This window comes from Panthera onca, chromosome A1, assembly GCF_046562875.1.
Source record: "Panthera onca isolate mPanOnc1 chromosome A1, mPanOnc1 haplotype 2, whole genome shotgun sequence".
Lineage (NCBI taxonomy): Eukaryota > Metazoa > Chordata > Mammalia > Carnivora > Felidae > Panthera > Panthera onca.
The window spans coordinates 58641485-58667420 of record NC_138339.1 but is presented as its reverse complement, the minus strand read 5'-3'; the positions used below and the strand labels follow the sequence as shown (position 1 = coordinate 58667420).

Genomic DNA, 25936 nt, shown 5'->3' with positions numbered 1-25936 from the left:
GAAAACGTCTGTGGTATTTGTCCAACAAGCAGTCTGAATCGGTTTCCTCAGCTGGTCTGTGACGCTGGCCCTGGTGGATGTGTCTGCGTCGCTCACGTGTGGATGAGTGAGGTAATAGAATAGGAGGCCTTCTCGTCTTCACGTCTTTGTTTTTCGGTCGTGTGTACGTGTTTTGTTTTTTTGTTTTTTGTTTTTTTTTTGTGTTTTGTTGTTTTGTTTTTCTGTTCTCTTGTTCCTTTTAGACATTTCGCGTCTTTATTTTTATTTTTTTATTTTTTTTTATTTTTATTTTTTTTTCCTGTGTAGACCCAGAACAAGTGGGTCATATTTTAGGGGAACTTGAAACATTTTGTGTGTTTGTTCATTCATTCGTTTGTTTTGTTTTCCTCAGAATTTTCAGCCAGGCTTTAGTCTACTTCAGGATGTGGGACTTCTTGCTTGGATAGTAGCATTTGAACTCAAAAAATGTGAGCTTCCTTGCCACTTGGTATCCTAAAGCAGCCCGGCCTTAGTGCCCCTGTTAGGTCTTCATCTCCTTAGGAGAGGAGATAACAGTTACTCCCGCCAAGCCATCCAGACAGGGAATGGCAGCAGATTATTTTGTTACCTCTTTCCCATCTCATTCTGTCTTAAAAACTGGATGTTGCTGCTACTGTCTGCAAGCTCTGGGTATTGCTCTACAGGAAGCACGTAATACCCCTCATAACCTTGCACACGTCCCGTGCTCAGGAGCTGCTGCTTCTCGCCCTCAGTCCACAGGCGGCTCCCCTCTCGCCCATCCCTGGCTTTCTGCTGCTCCTTGGCCCAGGCAGTGCCCAGGGCCCTCTGTCTCGCCTGGTCCAGGACGCGGGCCTTCTCTTCGTCCAGGGTGTCGGGGGTGAGGCCATAGCGGATACTGAGCAGCAGCGTGGAGTACTGGAATTCAATGTTGGTGAACCTTCGAGTCCTGCCGTTGACCAGCAGTGTGGGCTGCGACACGGTCACGTTCACCCCGCTCTCTAGCACCTTGCGGCCGATGGTGGTGCCCAGTGTGACCAGATCACCGTCGGCCGAGCCAATCTTCACAAAGTAGTGGGTGTCCTTGCCTTCAATGCTGTAGTGCATCTTGTCCAGGTAATAGGCATTGTTCAGCACGGAAGCCACCTTGCGGCTGTCCTCGCTGGCAATGCTGGACACTCCGGTAGTCACTTGTCCTTCTTTGATGGCAAACATGACGCCTTTGCCGATGATGGGTGTGGTGGTGGCAAACCAGTGGCCTGCTTTCTCTCGGATGTTGGCATGGAGCTTTTTCGAGATAACTTGCCCTTCCAGAGCCATGAAGGCCTGATTATGCCTCTCAGTTGTCTGCTGGACACCTGTAATGAGCTGTGGGCAGAAGAAAACACAGAAGGCTGAGATGATGGTCTGGGCAGCTCTTTGCATGGGCCAAGAAGCTCATTAAAAAAAGGCTCAGAAAGGGGAATTCTTGGACTCCCTGTAAGAACTAGTCTTCTATCTGTAACGATGCCAGCTAATACGTCCTACCTTTTGAAACTAGCAGAGGCTGGCTGGTTCCCAGTGCTCTGATGGTGTGACCTGTCCGCCTTGTAACTGTGACCCTAACTAAAAAGACAGTACAGAGGTTTGCCACCTTGCTGACATCTATACCCAGGCCTACCCACTTACCATGTCTCTCCATTATTGGAGAAGAGAGAGTCACTCTGCCCTCAGATGGTTTGGCAGCTGCCTTGCACACTTCAGACCCAGGACTATCCTGACCTGTAGGGCAGGGTGTTTGTTTGAGAAGCTATGAACCCTGCTGCTGTGACCTAGATTTTTTTCGAGGCCAATGCCCTGAGCATTCATTAACTTCCTTGGGTTAAGACCTTGCTACTCAAAGCATGGCTAGCAGCAAAAGAATCGCCAGGACCTGCCTTGTTAGAAAAACAGAATCTCAGGCCTTACTCCAGGCCTACTGAGTCAGAAGCTACATCTTAACGAGGCATACCCTAGGTGGTTTGTGTGCATATTAATGTTTCAGAAGCACCAGACTAAGAGGTTCTGGCATTGTGGGCCAGAGGGAATATCCCTGGGCTTTGAGTCATTTGCTTTGGATCCTAGCCCCAGTTCTGCAGAGGGACGAAATCACCATTATCTCCTTGGCCTTGAGCTCTCTACTCACAAATTACAACTCCTCTCAATTGGTGGTTGGGGGACAGGCTGGGATAATGGAAGATGCTGTGTTTGGGAGGTAACAGCACTTAGATAAATGAGAGAAATGATGGCTATTCATCCACTGAGTGGTCCCCGAAGGGCAGAGCTGAGAGGACGTTGTTCTCAATTACCCACCAGCTCCTCCTTGTCTCTCTCTAGTTACACAGTGTGGATGATTATTCAGAGCAGCTGAGACCTTTCAGACTTTTATGTTGCTGGGCACTGTTCTGTAACAGGGGTTATCTGAACACTGTTGCCCACCCCTCCTGTCTGACCATGCCAGTGTCTCCGCAGCACCCAAATGGAAACTGACCACCTCTCGGTCATCACTGAAAGACCCAAGCACAAATTATGTTCTGAAAACTCAATCTGTATACATTTGGGCCATAAAACGCTGAGGTTTTATGTCAGGCATAAAAATGTTCTTTAATGGGATAGAAACTGCAAACCACAGTTATATTATGTCCCATAAAAGCCAAAAGGGTTATGATCTTATAGGCAGTGCAGATGGTAGGTTGTTACTAGGTTTCTCGGTGCTATTGTTAATCAAGGAGTGACTCAAGGGTATACACTGAACAGATAATGATACCACAATTAAGGTCATAATTGAGGTTGGGAAGAAATATTTGCTGCGCCAGACAGGTGATAGCCCTGACATTCGCTTTCCTGGGAAGTCACAATGTTTCAGACACCTTTTTATACCCAGCTCTGATGTTTTCCTCCCCTACTGATGTGCCCTTGGCTCCCATGCGGTTCTGTCTGCAACAGGGAATGAGGACAATAATTCATATTCTTGGCAGGAACCTCCGCTTACCTGTCCATTCTCACTGGCTTGACTCTCTGACAATTCATAGGGAGGAGGCACGAAATACATTTTGGCTCTTGGGAAGCCAGGAATTATGTTGCTAAGCTGAAATCCAAACATCACAAGCCAGCTTTTCACATCTATGGTGGAAACAAAAATAAAGATTTCTGAATCATGATGGATGGAAAGCAGTTGAGGATCTTGGGGAGAGAACAAAACAAAATGGGTGGTTGGGTGTGGAGTCCAGCAGGGGAGGGAGGCAAGAGCTTGTGAAGGTCTCCTGGTCTGGACCCAGAGCTGCTTTACATGGGTCCTAGGAAGGATGTTCTTCCAACCTTGGTCACTTGATAACCCCCATGTGGTGATGTAGGAGGCCAGTGCTGGTGGAAGATCTAGTTTTGATTCCCCTTACTTTGTGACCTTGGGTAAGTTCCTGCCCCTCTCTAAGTTTCAGGTTCTTCAGATGTGAATTGGGATGATAGCTAGACCAGTGTTGTTGGGTTGTTGTGAAGGTTGAAGGAGAAATCCATGTAAAGGACTTGTCACAGTGCCTGGGACATAGATAGCTCAATAAATATGAACTCCCTCACTTGGCAAGTATTTAAGGAGGCATCTGTTATAGGCCAGTTAATGTGTTTGGAAGATGGACATACAATGATCAACTAGATGGATAAGTGATGATTATTAACGCTACGTAAGACATTGGCAGGGGCAGGAGGCTGCCCTGAGGCTGGCTTTTTATAGAAAGGGTGTTCCAAAGGTATATGGAATGCCCAAAGTCTTCTGGCTCCTGAGACCCTTTTTTTCAGGTACCTACTCTTCAGAGAGAGGCCAGGAGAGTGCTCTTGCATGCCCAGAGTAAGACTTCCCTTCCCCTGCCAGGGTCATGACTGAGTCCCTTGTTTTGGGAATTCTATCTCTTGCCCCATGGTCCTGCTGTCCATTGACTAATTCAGGCTCTCAGAGTAAGACCGAGGCCCTCAGGCTGCCTTGTCTCCTTCCACAGTGATCAGCAGAGAGCCTGGGACATGAATCCCTTGAGCACTCAAAGTCTCACCCATGGCATCGGCCTGGAGCCCAGCAGGAATCTCCCTTTTATGCTCCTTATCCCTGTTTATAATGGGCACCCCAACATCATGCCCTATGTCTCTCCACTTCTCCTACCGTTGCTGGGCCTGGAGGTACAAGTGCTCCTTGTTGCAGTCATTACTGACCCCTGGGCCACTCACTCACCTGCAATTTCTTGGTGATTTCCTGCTCCACTGTCCTTCTCTCCACCTGTTTCTAAATTCATTCTTAGTGACTTCGTTATATAAGGATTAATCCTTCCAACATTCTGGCCTCTTCATTCCTTCGATGCCCCCTCCCCCAACCCCCATATTCATCCTCTGGACCCTGTCATCACCACTGATTCTGATCTACCATTATCTCAATCATGCACATCACCCTCTGACCACCATCTGGACTCCTTTCTAGTTTACTCATTTTATAACCTGACACCCATGCTCCTTGATCCTCTCTCCCCCTCCCTGGGACCTTCAAAACCTCCTGAGCTTCTTGTCCCTGTTCCTCAACATGTTGGTCTTTTTTCTTACCTAGCACATATCCATAGCCAATCATTAGAATCATTCCTTGTATATATTCCCAGATCCTGTGTCCCGTTCTCACTTTATCACTTGCTCGGTGAAAATCACAATTTTGGTTAAATCCATATGTTTGCCCATTCCTTATTTGGACCTGTTCAGCTGAATATGTCTGGAGAAACAAACTTAACTACACTGACTGGTGTCCCTTTAAATTCTTGACCGTGAACCCCAACTGTGCCTTCCTGCTGCCTGACAATATTCCCTTCCTCCATCAGTCATTCTCCCATTCTGCTGGGTGATGTTACATTTCTACTCTCCCCTAACACCCTCAACATCTGCTTTCTCTTCTCACTAGAGCAGCTGACATTGTTTCCTATTCTAAAAACAAAAACATCCTGATGCAGCCAGAGGGGAATTCCCCTAAACTCTCATCACATTTACTGGCCTTCCAGCATCGGTACCCATATTTCTCACCTTTTTCTTGTTAATCTAGATGAGCTGTTAAAGTCAACTCTCCCCGTGTGTAGTAGGTAGCATCTTTTCTTGCCCACCCAAGGATATCACTCCAGCAACTCTCTCTCTCTTCCCCATGGCACCAAATTATTCCCTCTTCCAATGGATCAACCCTGTCAGCATACAAAAATGCTACCAAATGTCCACCTTAAAAGAAATTCCTGGGGCACCTGGTGGCTCAGTTGGTTAAGTGTCTGATGATATCATGGTTTGTGAGATGGAGCCCCATGTTGGGCTCTGCACTGACAGCATGGAGCCTGCTTGGGATTCTCTCTCTCTTCCTCTCTCTGCCTTTCTCTTCCTTATGCATCCATGCTCTCTCTTTCTCTCAAATATTTATATTAAAATTTATATTAAAAATTATATAAAAAATAAATTTATTGTCCCTATTCTCCCATTTGCTACCATCCTTTTCTTTCACCCTCCTTGATAAAAACTTCTCAAGATCAAAATAATTCTCTCCACTTCTTGTTTCCTATTCTCCTTTGAACCAGACTTTGTCCCCAATTATTCCACCGAACCAACTCTTGTTAAGGTCATGAATGACCTCCATGTTGCTAAGTCATATGTTAATCTTGGGTCCTTATCTTATTTGACTTATCAGAAATATTTGACAGGTTGAATTCTCCTGCTTTCATTTTCTTCTTGACTTTCTGGTCAACACATTCACTTGCTTGTCCTTCTCCTACTGTGGTAGGCATTCTTTGTCCCTTCTTGGTTCTTCCTCATCTGCCTCATGATCTCTTTTTTAAAAAAAAATTTAATGTTCATTTATTTTTGAGAGAGAGAGTGTGAGGTGGGGAGGGGCAGAGAGAGAGGGAGACACAGAATCTGAAGCAGGGTCCAGGCTCTGAGCTGTCAGCAGAGAGCCGGATGTGGGTCTCGAACTCATGGACTGCAAGATCATGACCTGAGCTGAAGTCAAACGCTTAACTGACTGAGCCACCTAGTTTCACCCTCTTGATCTCTTTAATGTTGGAATGCCCTTTAATGTTGGAATGTTCAGTCTCTGAACATCTCCACTCTATCTACTCTCACAAACATGGTGATCTTATCCATCCTTAGGGCCCTAGCTACCATCTAAATGCTGATGCTGACTCCAAAATTTATATCTCCATCCTGTGTCTCTCCTTGAACTCTAATATATCTAATTACATTTCAAAGTTTTGTCCAACACTGAACCCCTGATCTTCCTCCCCAAACCTGTCCCATCACAGACTTTTCCATCCCAGATAATGGCCACTCCATCCTTCCAGCTACCATCCTTAACTCCTTTCTTTTCCTTGCTCTCCACATCTAAATCTACTGATAAATCCTCTACTTTTTTTTTATTGAGGTAATATTCACATAACATAAAATTCATCATTTTAATCATTTTAAAGTGCACAGTTCAGTGGCTTCTAGTATATCCACAATGTTGTACAACCATCGTTACTCTTTAATTCCAGAACATTTTCATCACCTCAAAAAGAAGCCTTATACCTATTAGCAGTCATTCTACATTCTCCTTTCCCCTCAGTCCCTGACCACCACCAAACTGCTTTCTATCTCTGTGCATTTGCCTATTCTGGACATTTCTTATAAACGCAATCATACAATATGTGACCTTTTGTGTCTGGCTTCTTTCACTTAATGTATTCAAGGTTCATCCTTGTTGTAGCATGTACCAATAGTTCATTTCTTTTTATGGCTAATAATATTCCATTGTTTGTATATACCACATTTTCTTTATCCATTCATCAGTTAATGGATATCTGGGTAGGTTTTACTCACAGATTTTTGTTTGAAAACCCATTTTCAGTTCTCTTGCTTATATACAAACTTAAGTGTGAAATTGCTGAGTAAAGGGTGAAATCCTCTACTTTTACTTTTAAAACAGACCCAGAATCTGTGTCCATTTCTTGTCACTTCACCACCTTGACCTTGGCCCATCATCCCTCACCTGGACTTCTAAGTGGCCTCCCTGCTTCCATCTTGCTGCCCCACAATGTCTTATCAGCATAGCAGATAAGACAGAACCAGGCTTTATTTTATTTTTTTATTTTAGAAAGAGAGAAGTGAGAGAGCATAAGCAGGAGAGAGGGGCAGAGGGAGACAGAGGGAGAAACCCAAGCAGGCTCCATGCTCAATGCAGAGCCTGACGTGGAGCTCAATCCCATGACCCTGGGATGATGACCTGAGCTGAAATCATGAGTCAGACATTCAACCAAATGAGCCACCTAGGTCCTCCCAGAACGAGCCTTTAAACCTGGAGTAGACCATGCCATGCCTCTGCTGAGAACACTCCAGGAAACCCCCTTTTTTTCTCAGTGAAGAAGCCAAAGTCTTCCTACTGGTCTATAAGGGCACTCATTATCTGTGGGACCTCAGGTTCTCCCTTTCTCTTCCTTGCTCACACAGCTCCAGCCTTGATGCTGTTTCTTGAACATGTCAGGCACACACTCATCTTGGGGGCTTTGCATCGACAAGCTCCTCTGCCCAGAGTGTACTTCCCTAAAAGTATTTTCTGGCTTTCTGACCTCTTTTAAGTCTTGTTCAAATGTTGCCTCTTCAATATGACAAACCCAACCACCACATTTAAAATCTGTCCCCCTTCTCCACCACCAGCAATGCCAAGTCCCCGTACTCTGTTCATTGTCTCCACCCCTCTGTCCCTAAAGTAATCACATTCAAACACACTGTATCATTTGTGTACTTATTGTTTACTGTTTGTCTCTCTCAGAATGTAATTTCCTTCCAGGCAGGGAGGTAAAAGCTTTGTTTTATCCACTGATGCCCTCCCAGGTCCTATGATAATGCCTGGCACAAAATAGGTGATCGGTAAGTTTCCATGGAGTGAATGAATGAAAGAACACTGAATGTATGTGGCAAAAGCTGCCCTGACTAGTCTAAGTTTGACAGAGGAACTAATGGTACCTAAGAGCATACTTCTGAAGAGGTGAAGAAGACTTCCTGCCCTGGGACTGCTGTGAGGGTTTTAATGTTAGCTTTGCTACTAAATATATAGGCATAAAAGAACCTTCTGATGAGAGGGAATCTGGGATTCACAGTCCATCCATCATCCTTGGGCACAGACTAGTTCCTTCAATAACTTGGTAACTACTCTGTTAGGGATGGCCCATATAAGAGTCATTTAAGAATACAGATTTGCAGTTGCCTTAAGAAGTGTGTTTGCATCAAGCAGAGAGAAGCCTGTCTCTAATCCAGCAATGATCCTATATTTACAGAGCACCTATTCTGTGCAAGGTAGGTGCTGGCTGCTGTGGAGGATAAATTTCCCCACTTTGGATATTCATGGTTACTCAGTGCAATTGTTTTGCCATATCCAGGTATTTAGTTACTGATTGAAAAAACAAATCTGCCTGTTCCATTTAAGCCCATTTTATTTTTACTTTCTAATGTTTGTTTATTCATTCAAGTTTATTTATTTTGAGAGAGACAGAGCATGAGCAGGGGAGGGGCAGAGAGTGAGGGAGAATCCCAAGTAGGTTCTGTGCTGTCAGCACAGAGCCTGATGTGGGGGTCAAATTCATAAAACTGTGAGATCATGACCTGAGTCAAAAATCAAGAGTTAGACGCTCAAATAACTGAGCCACCCAGGCTTCTCTCAAAATAAATAAACTTAGGGGCACCTGGGTGGCTCAGTTGGTTGAGCATCCAACTTCTGCTCAGGTCATGATCTCATGGTTTCCGAGTTTGAGGCTTACATTGGGTATTCTGTCAGCGCAGAGCTGGCTTTGGATCCTCTTTCTGTCCCCTTCTCTCTCTGCCCCTCCCTCGTCATGTGAATGCATGACCCTCTTCCCCCCCTCAAAAATAAACAAACTTGACAGCACGCAGGTAAATGGGGAGGGGTAGAGAGAGAATCTCAAGCAGGCACCATGCTGTCAGCACAGAGCCCAATTCAGGGCTTGAATCCACAAACCATGGGATCATGACCTTGACTGAAATCGAGTTGAATGCTTAACTGACAGAACCACCCAGGTGCCCTTACTTAAGTCCATTTTAAAAAAGAAACTTTATGCTACTATCATAAATGGGAAAGCTGACTCACTTGATGCAAACAGAATAACTGTAAAATTAAAGAAAACAAAGCCATGCAATTAAATTAGAGAAGGATTTTTGTTACCTGAGGGAAGTCTCAGACCTGCTCTCTCCATTAAAAGGGGGAGGTTGGAAGTGTTAATGAGGTGTGAAGTACACACCAGCATTGGGTGGAGACTCTTTCCTAGACTGGATTGGAAGAATAAAAAGCACTAAAGAGGCGAACTTTCCTCATCTGTGTTTCCATGTTCTTTAATACCTCATCTGTACACCATATAAAATCATCCTGTCTTTCGTCAGGGGTACATAGGGTATGTGGGGAATTCCCAGAAAGGCATGAGAGGTCTTGCTCTCAAAGACTCTCCCCATCCTGATCTTTCCACTGCAGGGATCCCTCCATAGTACTCAGGAGATGATGTTGAGAACCCCCTGCCTTTGAGACTAGAAACTTTAATGGCCACTCCCATGAACACCCATAGCACATGTCATCTACCTTCTTTTTCTTTCCTTAAAGTTTCTAACGTGGCTTAGTTTCAGAATCTAAACCTATTCTGAAATGTTTATTCACATTCTCATCTCCTCCATTCTGCTAGAAGGCACTTTCAGCACCACACAAACACCCCTCTTCCTTTTTGAAGTAATTAGTGTTATCTGGTGACAGGCTCCCTAAATAGTCTGTAGAGAGGGAGCCACTGGGGCAGGAGCCAGCGAGGTGGATGCTCCTAATGGCTCATTACTGTCCTTCTCTCATGTTCTTCAGAGTACGTGATTATGTTGGGGCCACGGAGCATACTGTCTGTCTCTGAAAACACTGTCAGAACAGCATCTTAGGTGTTAAGTGTAGATCTGAGAAGAGGGTAATGTGAGAAAGAGGTTGCGCCTCCCTCTTCACTTAGGGAAATTAAACTCCACAAAACCCTATCATGCTCACAGATGCCTGAGGTTTGTGAGCCCACAGACCCGCCAGGGAGAAGAAAGGGTGGAAAGAAAATACAAGTCATGGCGGATGACACCTAGGACATTTGCTTAGCTCACATCTGTCTGGGGTTTCAGGTTTGCCGAACCAGTGCCACTCAGGCCAGAGTTTGGATCTGTTTCAGGGTGGATCTGGAGACCCCTCCCCACATTCCTTAGAAAATTATGCAAAGGTGGCATCTCCACTCTTCACCTATGAACTCCACCACGTTTGTGGCTGCCTGTAAATAACAAATGCATCCCTATCCTTTACTAGCCTTAGCACTGCGCTAGGCATTTCACACTTCAGGACTCATTTACTTTTCATAGCCCCATGGGGTGGGCGCTATTATCACCCTTTTGCTGATGAAGAAATAAAGCCTCAGAAAGTTGAAGATCTCATCCAAGTCACACAGGAAGTGAGGAGCAAGGCCAAAACTGGGGTCTTGAGGTGTACCTAGGGTTCTAACATCGGAATGAACAGGTCTAAATTACAGGCCAGACATGGGGATGGGCACGGGTCCCCATTTGTTCGGGACTGAGGAGCTTCCTGTGATGCCCAAACTGGAAAAGACGGAGGCCCTGCAGGTTGTTGGGGGAGGGAGTCTGCCTCCCAGTATGTTTTTTTACATCCTTTCCCCTAATAACTGTTTATCACAGATATATTAATTGTCAACATATTACCTTAAAAAAATACTTGTTGGAAAGGGTGCTGCTTAGGAGCCCATGGGTGGGAAAAGAACCACTTCTGGCCTTCTTTCACCCCTCTGGATGGCTACACCTCTGCTCCAGCCTGGATGTCTAATGGGCACTCAACACTGTCCTCTTTCGTACTTGGTTCTCAGGAGGAAGCAGAACCTCCCCCCAGCCTCAGCAGCTGCCTTTTGCATTCAGAGAGCTCTGTTTCCAAAACATTCAACGAATTCTTTTGAGCACTGGTGAGAGAAGGTTCTGTTCTCTGTGTTCCTCCTGACTACATCTTAATTACTTCTGCTTAAATTGTGAGCGGCAAGTTCAACCACTCTGCTTGTCTCCTAAGTGGCAAATTAAGACTAATTTAGACGGGGTTTACAGATTAGCCAACATTCAAACAGCAGAGAATGATTTGGTGTTCTCTGCTGGGATCCTCTCTCCAGGGGGCAGCTCATCTTGAATGGGCAGCAGGTGTGGGCTTGTGCCTGCTATGACTCTGCCTGGGCCCTCCTTTCCCCAGCTTGGACTGTTCACATCAGCTCTATACACGTGCTTCTCTAACGCCACCTTTTATTTTAGACTCTTTTGAATGGTTTCTGGATTCAATTTTGTTGGACTTAGTTTTTTGATTCCCATTTATTGAGTCTCCATGAAGCACTGGAATGAGGAAAGGCATATTGCTTTTCAGAAAATTCTGATAATTCTTTTTTGTCCTTTTCAGAAGAACCAGGAAAATAGCTGAGGGGGTCAGTGAGGTTGACTGTGCTCTGTGGATGATTTTTTTTTGGGTCTTGGCAGCTCTAAGTGTCCATTCAGCCCACTCTGAGAAGGCTTCCTTTTTATTTGACACTAGCTGCCTCATCCCTAAGTTATCCAGGGCTTTGGGAAGCACAGTCTGGAGGGTGAGGGAATTCTTTTCCTAAGGCTAAGATAGGCATGGTCTACCTTCCTGTTCTCATTGTTTCCTATGTCTTGAACACTCTTCCTTTCCTTCCACCTCTTCATAAAGGTCTCTGCTCAAATGTTGTCTCCTCAGATAGCCCTCTGTGAGCACCTTTAATATAGGAGAACTTTCCTGTCATTCTCTGACTAAAACCTTATCCCATTTTATCTCATAGCACTTATTTTTACCTGATATGTATATGTATGTTTTCCTGACAGGTACTTTAATTTGAAACTGCAGTGAAATGGGGGATAAAAGTCATGCTGAGCCATGGGGAAGAGAGATCATGGCAGGACCTCTCAATGAGGTATGGTGGGGAGAACAGGAGGGAACTAGCTTGCCCATAGTTCCTGTGCTCAAGAGGTACCAGCTGCTTCAGTTGTAGGGGGAATGCTGGACTCAACTTCAAAGGCTCTGGAACTTGACAATGAGATACCACATGGCCACAAGTTGATATTTAAGGTCATCTTTCTGTAGCATGGGACATTGAGGGCAGCCCTGTGCTCACCTAGTTGCTGCTTCCATTTCTGAGGGTGGGCAAGTGACCCCTGGTCACCTGAAGGTAAGGACCTTTTGGGTTTGATGTCTTTTTGGCTCATGGCCAAGAGCTGTGGGTTTCCCAGAACTTGGAGGGTCCTGGACTTGGGGACCTTACTGTTTCTACTCTATAACGCATGGACAGGTGAGATGACCCTGGCTTCCTCGCTGAAAGTTGGTCTCTTTGCATCTATCCATCCATCCATCCATCCATCCATCCTGATTTTCTTATTTTCCTGAGGATAAGGACTTTATCTTGTTCTCCACTGCATCTCTGGTACTTAGCCTATGTTAGATATTATGAAAATATTTGTTGAATGGGTGAATGGATGGAAGATAGATGGAGGTATGTGGATGGATGGATAGGGACCCTCATTTTACCAATTTCTCACTTTTCGTGAGGAAGTAGATTATTTGCCCTCCTCAGCCTCTCTATCCATACCCTTCTCCAAGCTTCCCATGTCCTTTTGACTTTTGTTCACAGTGTTTCTTTAGCCTTGAGCTCATATCTGCCAACCCAAATCCCCTTCATTCTTCAGGCCCAGTATGACATGAGGCCCTTCTGTGCACTGTGTCACAGTTTTCAAATTTGAAGTCATCTACACACACATACACACCCCTTTGAGAGAAGGGCATTTGTCTTGTTCATCATTGTATCCCTAGAATCTAGCATAATGCCACTGTACAAATGCTTGTTGAATAAGTAACAGACATCTATACAGTAGCACAGATTTAATTCTGCCTTGCATTATCATTGGCTGTTTGTGTTTGTATCTTGGCAGCCTGGTTGTGAGGTCAGGAACTGGGTCTTAGTCATCTCATGCCTATGGTTACTCAATGCTTCATTTGTCAAGATAATAGTAATAGCATGAGCAGATACTCTTTTGTGAATATTGACTGTCTAAATTTGCCAGGCACTAAACTTTACCTGTATTAAGTACACTTACTTCTTGCAGTTACCCTGTGGGGTTAGTTTATTAGTGCCTTTCACAGAGAAGAAAACTACAGCTCAGACAGTTTAGACACTGAGCTCAAAGTCCTTTGGCTTGTAAGTAGAAGAGAATTTGAACCAGATATTTTTGACACCAGAGTCCCATTATTTCCCCCTTCATAAGTCTGCTTTCCTCTCTTGGGGTAGGAAGGGCTCTTATAAAAGCTATTTCAACTAAATGGGCTTGAAAATGGTCAGGACATCTTCAAACAGATCTGAAGACTGCTCTGTACTGGTGTCACTTGACTGTTCTAGATACTGTACAGACCAGTGTTTATAGCTCTCCAGGATTCCCCTGTCATCACAAGTAAGACCTTCTTTTGAAGTTCCTGACAATCTACCAGGACAACCACCCCACAGGGAGCCACTGCCCAACTGAGGTGGTAAAGTCCTCACCTGTCACGTAGTTCTTCAAATCCAGCTCATTGCTGAGAGGATTGTTGCTCTTGAACATATACAAATTAAAGGGGGCTGGCTCCTTGCCCACGTTTTTCCACATGGTATAGTCTGGAGAGGTCCATCGTCCTGCCAGCACATCATAATCACGCTGAGTGAAGTGGACCAGCTTGGTCAGGGGATCATAGAGTCCACCATGGAAGCCAATGACCATCTGGAAGTCAGGGTTAGAGTCATAATAAATCTCCCCATAGGCCGTATACTGCAGTTGTTTGATCATGAGACCATTGATGCTGAACACAGCCAGAGGAGTGCCTGTGTTATCTGAGGCAACGTAGTACTCCTCCCCACTGCTGCTCTCCATGGCAAAGAGGTGACCTTGGAGGTCATAGTAGAGTGAGGTTATCTCTGAGTTGGAGTGATTATAGACATGGGTGATGCGGGTTGGGTTGTGAAGGTCAGAGTAGAAATACTGCAGGTGGTGGCCCAGGTTGGTCTTGTAGGAAGCCCGCCGCCCCACACCATCGTAGCGGTACTGGACACTCCACCCACTGGCCTTGTTGTAGGCTCTTGTTAGGAGGCCCTTGGAGTTATACTCAAAGATGTCAGCCCCTCTCTGGCACAGATAGCCATCATCATCAATTTTGTATTGCACATCACCGAGTCTGGTTATCCTATCCCGGAGATCATAGCGCAGGGGCATAAGGCGCACACTATTTCCCGGGTTCAGCAAATGGAGGTTCCCATTGAGGTCATAGCTATAGCGCCAGGTTGGGCGGTCATTGACAGCCACACTCTGGAGCTGCCCATCTCCATCATAGTCATAGGTATACTTTGTGGTGTTAGCATAGGGCCCCAGTTTTAGCTCCCTCTTTATCACCCTTCCCATACTGTCATACTGCACCGTCATCCAGTACATAAGGGACCGAAACATCTCATACTGGACTTCCTTGATCCGCCCGTGGGTGTCAAAGTGTTTGCTGAGGGTCATTACAGCAGTGGTGATGATCTGGTTGATGTCATAATAGATGACTCCAAACTTGCCAAAATGCTCCACCTTGCCAGAAATTTCATCGTAGCGGTAGAGGTCAACAGGAAGGGGAGTCTCACTTATGACGGGCTTGATGCTTGCAATCCGGAAGCTGTTGTCATGATAGGTGTAGTCAAACCTGGCATTGACCATGCCTTCCTCAGAGAACCTGTAGATCTGCTTGTCCACAAGTGGGCCAATCTTCCGGTACCTGATTGTGCAGGAGAAACCTCCACTCTGGAGACTGACCATTTTTAAAACACCAGTGGTCTCATCATACCCAAAAGTGACGGCAGTACTGTCATAGACAATCTCTGATAGCTTGGAGAGTTTCCCATACTTGTAGAATACCTGACGCCCAGTGCCCAAAAAGGACGTCTTGAGGATGCGGCCATCATCACTGTAGTCAAAAATGACTGAAGCATTGCTTTCAGGGGGATTATAAATGTTGCGGATGTAGCCAATGGAGGTATGGGTGGACATGCTGTGCCGGGCGACACTGGGCATGGTGACGGCGTGGAGACGGTCGGAGGAATCATACTCAAATATGTACTGACGCTGACTCTGAAGCAGGAGGACCATAGACTGGAGGAAGGAAAGAGGGGAGGAACATATGATTTGGTTCTTTAGGACCAGGCACTCAAGTGGACAGAATCTGTTCCATTCCCCAAAATGGTAATTCAAAAGCCATGGAAGGTTGGGGAAGTTTATACCAGAGATTATGACTAGATTGATTTCACTGGGCATGCTAGCTCTGACGGATCATGGTCACTACCCAGACCAGTGCTTCCCAAACTTTACTGTGCATATGAAATAACCAGGGATCTTGTTAAAAGGCAGATTCTGATCTAGTAGTTTGTTGGGGGAGAAGGGGGGATCTGACCTGAGAATTTGCTTTTGTAACAAGCTATCAAGTGATCCTGATGTTGGTTGGACCATACTTTGAGTAGAGAGGGCTTGGAGGACTGAGGTGATAGGCACTGAGTTTGCCTCCAGGCTCAAACAAGAAATCCTGTGATTGTTTAGAAATGACTACCATTGGCCCAGCAGGAGACAGGTATGACACACATACTATGCTTTGATCACCCCTCATTAAATCTAAAGAGAAAGTATATCTTCCATTTATAAAATACTGAGAAGATTACATAACCCAGAATCATCAAATTTGGGGGGGAATGAAATGGCCTCAAACTTCAGGCAATTGGGAGATTCTTGCCTTCTCTCATCAACCATTCTAGTATTTTGTGGCATAATGAGAACAGGATTCAGGGGTGACCAAAGGGACGACAGCCCCACTCTTATAGAGAGGGTCACAGCTCTGTCTACAAGTGACTACTGTAATTGTGAGGCAAGAAAGGAAGAAATAGAAATGGAACCCCTATCAAGGTGAGTACAGATGAGAGGTCCAGGCTGAGCAAGCCCCTGCCTAATGACTAGATCACCAGGACAGCCTTCATGAGTCTTGACTTGTGCCCCCAAGGGATTCCTTCCTTCCTTCCTTCCTTCCTTCCTTCCTTCCTTCCTTGATTTTATTTTTTATATTTTAAAATTTACATCCAAATTAGCATATAGCGCAACAATGGTTTCAGGAGTAGATTCAACTAAGGGATCTCTTCTTACTGCTGCTCTAACCTGACCCTTTCTGACACAAAGACCTGAATCTGGCACTTTCAGGCACAGGGAATTAGGTAGAGAGAATCCATTGGCTGTTTCAGCCAATAGGTCAAGTAGGAGGATGTTGCTCTGTGTGCTTGAGTTTTAGGCAAAATTCCCTACCCTGATAGCTTAACTTCAGGCAAGGCATAAATGAATCACTGCATTTCCAATTCATAAATAATGATTAGCCGTGATACCAGTGGGATAATTCTGTCTGCTTCCGCAGCACTTTTTGGGTTTTTTTTTGGGAATAAAATTAGACAATCCATTCTTTTTGCCATTACTGAGTGTCTAGCACTTTTTTCTTTTGGTAATAGTGATGAGCTATGAATAACATTTTCCTTCAGATTTTCCTCCCTCCCAGTGAGGATGGAAGTGTGAGGGGAGACCTTGTAGAGTCAAAGTAAAGATGTTCAATGTCTTATGGCAAAGCATATCAGGTCAGCTTAAAAAGAGGAGTGTGAATAAGGGAAAGCTCCAGCTGAGTGAGGGCAGCACGTTCACTTACCTTGTCAAGGTAGGAGTAGCTCCACACTTTCCCATCAGCAAACATGCGGGACACAATTCGTCCCTGCTTGTCAATGTCTGTCCTTTCACTCATGGCTCCACGCTGAAGTCCAGCCAAGCGCCCATTGAAGAAGTATGAGACATTGACTGCTGCCAACCCACTACTGGGGAGCCAGAGGAATGGGCGCCCCACCTGGTCATAAATGATCCTCAGAGTGAACTTCCGGTGATCATCATAGATCTTTTCTGTCCGAATATTCCGGTCATAATCAATGGACAAGAGATTTCTTCCATGGACCTAAGAAAACACAATGGGCTTGGTATGAAAGATAACACCTGGGCATGTTGGCTTATATGGAGGACATGGCTGGCATGGCTAGGGAATGAGTGTGCACTGGAGGAAAAACCCACCTTGAAGTTATTTAGAGTAGTGTTTTCTAAACTCCTTTACATCATGGTACACAAAGAAAATGGTAACATTTGTAGGGTGCACTAGGATACAAAATGAGGCTGCTTATGGTCAGGGATGACTAATCTGGGCATGGCTGCCCTGAGCAGTTATGTAGGCCATGCACTACACAATTATAAGGAATGCCATCATGTCATAGAGAGTGTGAATGGTGAAAAATGTGTACTGCACGAATTAGTCATACACAATAGCCCTGGCACTGGGGTTCTGACTGTTCTGCCTGGCCACCTTGGAGAGCAACATAATATGTATATTTGCACACTTTCAACCCTCTCTTTTTTTTTTTTTTTTTTTTTTTTTTTTTTTGGCATATCACCAGCTGAGTAGCTAATGATCTTTAAGAGCAGATGCCAAGATTTCTTCTGAAACTCAAGTAAAGGTAGCTAGGAGGGTGGGGAGGCTGTCTAAGAAATCCATATTTCGCAAAGACCTGGGAATAGAAGGCTTATTGCTATGTGAACCTCTTTACTCCTATCTAGAGAAAAATCTTGCCACTGTCAAGGATGCAAGACATCAGTGGAAGACCTTATCAGGGCTGGGGAATTCCAACAAAGGGAACTGATTTACTTAGATTTGAAAGGAATAGTGGAACACATCTAGACATAATTTAATATTTATTTAGAAGTTGATCTGAACAGAGAAGAGCATCTGTCCCAGAAGGCAGAGCTGGGTGACTAGACTCTGGTTAGGGGCAAAGGAGAGGGACTCTTGAGATTCAGCTAGTCTTGACTGGATAACTGGAAGTGAATAAAATGAGGCTGATTGAGCCCAGGTTCTTTCAACATAATTGGTTGCAAATCCAGATGTCCCTGGGGTGACTACTGAAGGCAAAGGCAGATGTACACAGGCAGAAAAAAAAAGTAAGAGACATCTGGTACCTCCTTACCTTACCTAATAATTTAATAGCTCCTAACAATAATAATGATGATGGTGATGTTGATGATGGTGGTGGTGATAACTTTAACACATGCTGAGGGCTAGACATAGGCATTGTGTTAGGTAATTTGCATCTCTTGTCCGAGTTGGTGCCCACAAGGACCACTTGACAAGTGAGGAAATGGCCTGAAGCAGACAGGTTACATACTTGCTCAAGGTCACATAACAATGAAGTGGTAGGGTTGGTCTGGAACTTAGGTCTTCAGACCTGATCCATTTAACCACTTAAACATTTAATCAGCCATACTGATTCATGTATTATATATGCATTGTCTGCCCTGAGGTGTGAAATGCTGAGGAAACTGTAAAGCATAGCATAGCCCCTGAAGTCTCCATGTTGTAGCCTGAAAATACCACAGACATTTGTTTTCTAGGGTGCCTCATTGTACACAGGTAAAGAACTACATTTCACAGCTTCCTCTGGAGAGATGGGTGGCTGACATGATGTAAGTGGTAGTTGTCATCTGGGTCTCCTGGGAACCTTAAAGGAGGATGACATAGCTACGATACAGGCACCCTTTTGTTCTTCCCACTTTCCTCCTTTACCTGGGTGGAATGTGGTTATGATCCCTGGAGTTCTAGCATTCACCATGTAAATATGGGTGATTTTGAGAATGGAAGTCTCAAGGATGATGGTCATTCAGAGAGAGTCTAGATCCCTGTTGACCTAGGTGTCTTTAATGGTCATCCATACCAGCCATGAATGGCTCACCTCTAGACTCCTTTTATGTTATAAAAAATAATAAGGCCATATCTTATTTAAGCTCTTGTTATTTCTAATGCCTGTTACTAGCAGTTGAGACTGAACTAAACGAAGATAATCCCCTCATACTTTGGCAGGTACTGTGCTGGGTACTTTATATACCTTATCCCAGTTTAATTCTCACAACATAGGTAGAAATTATTTTATATATGGGCAGTTGAACTCAGAGGGGTCATAAATCTAGATAAGTGGTGGAGGCTGGATTTGAACCCAGGACTACTTGACTCCTCAAAACATTGCTATTTCCATGGAGTCATCTCAGGGAGAAAGGGATAAAACACTTGAGATAGAACATTTTGGAAAGAAAATGCATCAAAGCATGGATATAGGAATAAAGGTGGTGAGCTGTTGGGATTGAGACCCCCAACTTCAAGTGGAGGATTCATACAATCAAATGTGCAGCCATGGGGAAGAACAGTCAAGAAAGTAAAGGGAGAGTGGTAGGATTTTTAAAAAACATGTCCAAAAGTTAATGCAGTCAGAATTATTGAGGATCTTGATCCCAAATTAGAGTCACCATATCCAAAGGAAACCACTAGATGGGGTCAGAATGATAAATTCCTCTGGAAAAAGAAATTTGGCTTTATTGGGTTGCTTCGTTTGGAACAAATGCAGAAGGCCATCAAAATTCTTAATCCTATGAGTTTGAAAATTTCAGTTTAAGACCTTGCCAACATTTTATTAGGCAGAATGAATAATTTGGCAACAATGAGGAAGGATTTTTAGGGTTTCCTGAGCCAACTGCTGGGGACTCCTTACTATACCTCTCTATTTCCCATCTCCTTGGTCATCCTTCTATCCTCCTCTTTCCTTACTAATTTTCCTTTTTTCTTCTCTTTGCTAATATCATACAGCTCCCTGTGCATTTATTATTTATTGAGCATTAAATCTCTGCTAATGTCAGGCTTGGTGCCTCCTCTGGAATGCAGGGATGAACAACACCAACAAAGCAATGCATTTTGAGAATTTATGATGGGCTTAGTGTGTTCTCAGAGCTACCCTTGTTTTATCTTATTTAATCCCCACGACACTCTCAGGCAAGCACTATTATCCCCACTTTACATACAAGGAACAGATAGGTTTAAGTGCTCTGTTCAAGCTTATACAAATAGTAAGTGGTGGAGCTAGGATTTCAGTCCAGAGCTCACTGTCTTCACCCCTAGGCTGTACCACCTCAATGGCCAGCTGCTCTCTATCAGGCATGCAATTTTAAGCCACCTGTGATGCTCTCTCAAAGCACTGCTGATGGGCTGATTCTGCAGCTGCTGAATCAGCCCCCTAGGGAATACGGGCTGGATGATTCTGTTGTGTACTCTTGGTTAAAATACAGTCGGATTAATAAAAGTCCCTATCTTCAGCTACCTGAGAGAGACCAACAGGCAAATCGTATAAATAACAATAATATAATAGTATGTATATGTATCTGTGTATATATATGAATATATACTATAACATGTAGCTGTAGGAGAGAACAGCATGTAAATCCTATATACAAGCATGACTATCATTGTAACAATTATATTAGTATGTGAGGGTGCTAAGATTGCAGAAAGAACTGAATAGTGGGCAAAACCAGCAAAGAGGTTCCTAAATTCTGACTGCCAACATTTGGGTTTATTGCTACTACTTAGAACTAACAAGGCCTCTGACCCCTGGCCTGGGTGCATCAACCAAAAAGAAGTAATAACCATTACTAACCATTAGCCATTGATACTTTAAGCTGGGATCCACCATGTCCTTGGGAATGGGATTTAGTTGTAGCACTGGTTCAAATGAACTTTACTGAACTTTATTTTCCTCCCCCTAACTTTATTGACATATAGTTGATATACATCACGATATATGTTTAAATTATGTAGCATAATAGACTTATGTGTATAATGAAATGATTTCCCAAATAAGTTTAGTTAATATCTGTCATCTCATACAGATAATGGTTTTTATTTTTCTTTAAAAAAATTTTTCACTTTATGATGAGACCCCTTAGGATTTTACTCTCTTAACAGTTTTCTACATATCATACAGCAGTGTTAACTATAATCACCATGCTGTACATTATATCCCTTGTACTTATTTATCTTATAACTGGAAGCCTGTACTTTTTGACCACCTTCCTCCAATTCCCACCCCCCACCCCACCTCTGGTAACCATAAATCTGATCTCTTTCTAAGTTTTCATTATTTATTTATTTTTAAGATTCCACATATGAGATCATACAGTATTTGTCTTTCTCTAACTTATTTCACTTAGCATAATATCAAGAACCATCCATGTCATTGCAAATGGCAGGATTTCCTCATTCTTTATGGCTGAATAATATTCCATTATAAATATATACAACAACTTTTTATCCCTCCATCTGTTGATGAACACACAGGTTGTTTCCATGTCTTGGCTATTGTAAGTAATGCTGCAATGGACATGGGAGTACGGATATATATTTGACATACAGCTTTCATTTCCTTTGGAAATGAATTCCAGAAGTGGAATTGCTGGATTATGTGGAAGTTCTATTTTAAAAATTTTGAGGATCCTCTATACTGTTTTCCATAGTGGCTGCACCGATTTACAGTCTTACCAACAGTGCACAAGAGTTCCCTTTTCTCCACATCCTTGCCAGCATTTACTCTTGTCTTTTTGATGGCTGTCCTAACAGGTGTGAGGTGTTATTGTGGTTTTGATTTGTATTTCCCTCACAATTAGTGATGTTGAGCATCTTTTCATGTACCTTTTGGCTATTCATATATCTTCTATGGAAAAAAATGTTTATTCAGGTCCTTTGTCTATTTTTATTATGTATGTATGTATGTAGGTAGGTAGGTAGGTATTTATTTATTCAAGTAATCTCTATGCTCACATGGAGCTCAAACATGACTCTGAGATCAAGAGATGCATACTCTACTGAGCCAGCCAGGTATCCTCCTCACTTTGCCCATTTTTAAATTGGATTGTTTTAATTTTGCTATTGAGTTGTAGGACTTTTTAAAAAAATATTTTGGATACTAACCCCTTATCAGATATATAATTCATAAATACGTTTTCCCTTTCTTTAGGTTGTCTTTTTGTGTTGTTAGTTGTTTCTTTTGCTGTGTAGAAGCTTTTCAGTTTGATGATGTCCTGTTTGTTTATTTTGATTTTGTTGCTTGTGCTTTAGGTGTTGTATATATATATAAAAAAATCATTGCCAAGACCCATGTCAATGAGTTTTTTCTTGTTTTCTTTTAGGGATTTGATAATTTTGGTTCTTACATTTAGGTCTTTAATCCATTTTGAATTAATTTTTGTGACTGGTGTAAGATTTGGGTCCACTTTCATTCTTTTGTAAGTGAATATCCAGTTTTCCCATCACCATTTATTAAAGAGATTGTCTCTTCTCCATTGAGTATTCTTGGCTCCCTTGTCAAATATTAGTTGGCTGTATATGCTTGGGTTTATTTCTGGGTTCTCAATTCTGTTCCACTGATCTTTTTAAAATACCACTACTGTATTAATTACTATAACTTTATAGTATAGCTTGCAATCAGGAAGTATGATGCCTCTTGCTTTGTTTTTCTTTCTCAGGATTACTTTGGCTATTCATGTCTTGTGGTTTCAAATTTTAGGATTTTTTCTCCAACTTCTGTAAAAAATGTCATTGAAATCTTGATAAAGATTGCATTAAATCTATATATGCCTTTTGGGCAATGTGACAACCATGAAGCAATATTTCATTGTTGTGAGTTGCATTTTCCTGAAGATTAGTGATACTGAGAATATTTTCAGGTGCCCTTGACCACTTGTATGTCTTTTTGGGGGAAAATATCCAAGTCCTTTGCCCATTTTTAAATCAAGTTACTTGCTTTTGGATATTAAGTTGTATAAACTCTTGATATATTTTGGATATTAATCCTTTATCAGATGTATGATTTGTAAACATCTTCTCCCATTTGCAGGTTGCCTTTCATTTTGTTGATGGTTTCCTTTGCTGTGCAAAAGATTTTTATTTGGTGTAGTCCCAATAGTTTATTTTGGCTTTTGTTTCCCTTGCCTGAGGAGACACATGCATGAATATGTTACTAAGGCTGATGTCCAAGAGATTACTGTGTGCTTTCTTTGAGGAGTTTTATGATTTCAGGTCTTAATCAACTTTGAATCTTTAATCCATTTTTATTTACTTTTTTGTATATGGTGTAAGACAGTGGTCTAGTTTCATTCTTTTGCATGTAGCTGTCCAGTTTCCCCAGTATCATTTATTGAAGAGACTGTCTTTTCCACATTTATATTCTTGTTTCCCTTGTAGATTGATTGACCATGTATGTGTGGGTTTTTCTCTAAGCCTTCTACTCTATTAATCTATGTGTCTGTTTTTGTGACAGTATCATACTGTTTGGATTCCCTGAGTCTTGTAGTATATCTTGAAATCAAGGATTGTGATACTTACAGCTTTGTTCTTCCTCAAGACTGCTTTGGCTTTTCTTTTGTGGTTCCATACAGATTTTAGGATTCTTTGCTCTAGTTCTGTGAAAAATATTTTGGTAGTTTGATTGGGATTGCATTGAATCTATAGATTTTGTTGGGTAGTATGGACATATTTGACAATATTAATTCCAATCCATGAGCACAGAGTACCTTCTCCTTTATTTGTGTCATTTTTATTTTTTTTTCATCCATCTTATAATTTTCAGAGTACAGGTGAAAAACCTGTTTTCTGGTACACGTCCTTGGTCAAATTTTTTCCTAGGTATTTTATTTTTTCTTAAAATGACTGAAGTTTCTTTCTTATTCAGGCTAAGTCCAGGAGACTCTCCAAGGTAGCTGCTGTCCTTCCAGGATGCTTTAATATTATGGTACTTTTATATAGATACAAACTTCTCTGACATCTCTTTCACTTCATTTTTTAAGTTACTTTTTGATTTTTATTATTGACATATAGTTGACATATAATATTAGTTTTAAGTGTTAACATAGTGATTCAACAAATGTAAATGTTACTCAATGCTCACCGTGATAAATGTAGTCACTGTCACCATACAATGCTACTACAATATTATTGACTATATTTAATATGCTGTACTTTTCATCTCCATAACTTACTTATTTTATAGATGGAAGTTTGTACCTCTTAATCCCCTTCACCTGTTTGCCCTTACCCCTAATCCCCCTCCCTTTGGCAACCACCAGTTTTTTTCTATTTATGAGTTTGTTTCTGTTTGGTTGTTTGGTTTTTTAGATTACACATATAAATGAAATCATATGGTATTTGTCTTTCTCTGTCTGGCTTATTTCACTTAGCATAATGCCATGTTGTCACAAATGGCAAGACCTCAATCTTTTTTATGGCTGAGTAATATTCCTCACACATATACATGTATGTAGGTATGTATCAAATCTTTATTGCTTCCATATCTTGGCTATTGTAAACAATGCTGCAATAAATACAGGGACACATGTATCTTTTTGAATCCATGTTTTTGTTTCCTTTGGCTAAGTACTCAGTAGTGGAATAACTGGATCATATAGTATTTTTATTTTTAAAATTTTGAGGAAGAGCCATATTGCTTTCCACAGTGGTTGTACCAATTTACATTCCCACCAACAGTGCACAAGAATACCCTCTCCTCCACATCCTTGCCAACACTTGCTATTTCTTATCTTTTTGATACTAGCCATTCTGACTGGTGATATCTCACTGCGGTTTTGATTTGCATTTCTCTGATTATTAGTAATGTTGAGCATCTTTTCATATGTCTGTTTCCCATCTGTAGTCTTCTTTGGAAAAATGTTTATTTAAGTCCTCTGCCCGCTTTGTAATTGGATTATTATTATTTTTTGGAGTTGTATGAATTCTTTATTTTAGATACTGGATATTAACCCCTTCTTGGCCATATCATTAGCAAATATCTTCTCCCATTCAGTAGGTTCCCTTTTTGTTTTGTTGCATTCCTTTGCTATGCAAAAGATTTTTATTTTTGTGTGGTCCAAATAGTTTATTTTTGCTTTTGTTTGCCCTAAGGAGGCATATTCATACATATGTTTCCAAGGCTGTTGTCCACGAGGTGACTGTCTATGTTTTCTTTTAGGAGTTTTATAGTTTCAGGTTTCACATGTAGGTCTATAATTCATTTTGAGTTTCTTTTGTGTATGCTGTGAGAAAGTTATATTGTTTCACTATTTGTATGTAGCTGTCCAATTTTTCCAACACCATTTATTAGACTGTCTTTTTCTCATTATATATTCTTGCCTCCTTTGTCACTGATTAATGGACTATATAAATGTGGGTTTATTTCTGGGCTGTCTATCCTGTTCCATTGATATTTTTGTGTCAATGCCATACTGTTTTGATCACTATAGGTTTGTATTTATATCTTGAAATCAGGGAGTGTGATACCTCTAGTTTTGTTTTTCTTCCTCAAGGTAGCTTTGGCTATTTGGGGTCTTGTGGTTCCACACTAATTTTAGTATTGTTTGTTTTATTTATGTGAAAAATGCTATTGGTATTTTGACAGGAATTGCATTGAATCTGTGGATTTAATTGGGTAGTATGGACATTTTAAGAACATTACTTCTTCCAATCCATGAGCATGGTATATCTTTACATTTATTTGTGTCATCTCCAATTTCTTTCATCAGTGATTTACATTTTTTTAGAGTGTGGGTCTTTCAGTTCTTTGGTTAAATTTATCCCTAGGTATTTTATTCTTTTTGATGCAATTATAAATGGGATTGTTTTCTTAGTTTCTCTCTGATACCTTGTTATTAGTATATAGAAATGCAACTGATTTCTGTATGGTAATTTCATATCCTGTGACTTCATTGAATTCCCTTATTCTAATATTTTTTTGGTGGAGTCTTTAGGGTTTTCTATACATAGTATCAGGACATCTGTGAATAGTGACAGATTTACTTCTTTCTTTCCAATTTGGATTTTCTTTATTGTCTA

The 25936-nt window shown here is 42.1% G+C and overlaps 1 protein-coding gene across 12 annotated transcripts in view; it reads right to left on the bottom strand.

Moving 5' to 3' along the window:
- Positions 1–236: 236 nt before the first annotated feature.
- The window catches only part of TENM2 (teneurin transmembrane protein 2), a 1291685-nt gene continuing 1265985 nt past the window's right edge, over positions 237–25936 (bottom strand). For all 12 annotated transcript variants that reach the window (XM_060634955.3, XM_060634958.3, XM_078446587.2 and 9 more), the window contains 4 exons: positions 16850–17146; positions 13656–15270; positions 3008–3138; positions 237–1365 (listed from right to left, as the gene is read on the bottom strand). In XM_060634955.3, coding sequence (XP_060490938.2) covers positions 604–1365; positions 3008–3138; positions 13656–15270; positions 16850–17146 — 2805 coding nt within the window. In that variant the 3' untranslated portion in view covers positions 237–603. The remainder of the gene's footprint in view (positions 1366–3007; positions 3139–13655; positions 15271–16849; positions 17147–25936) is intronic.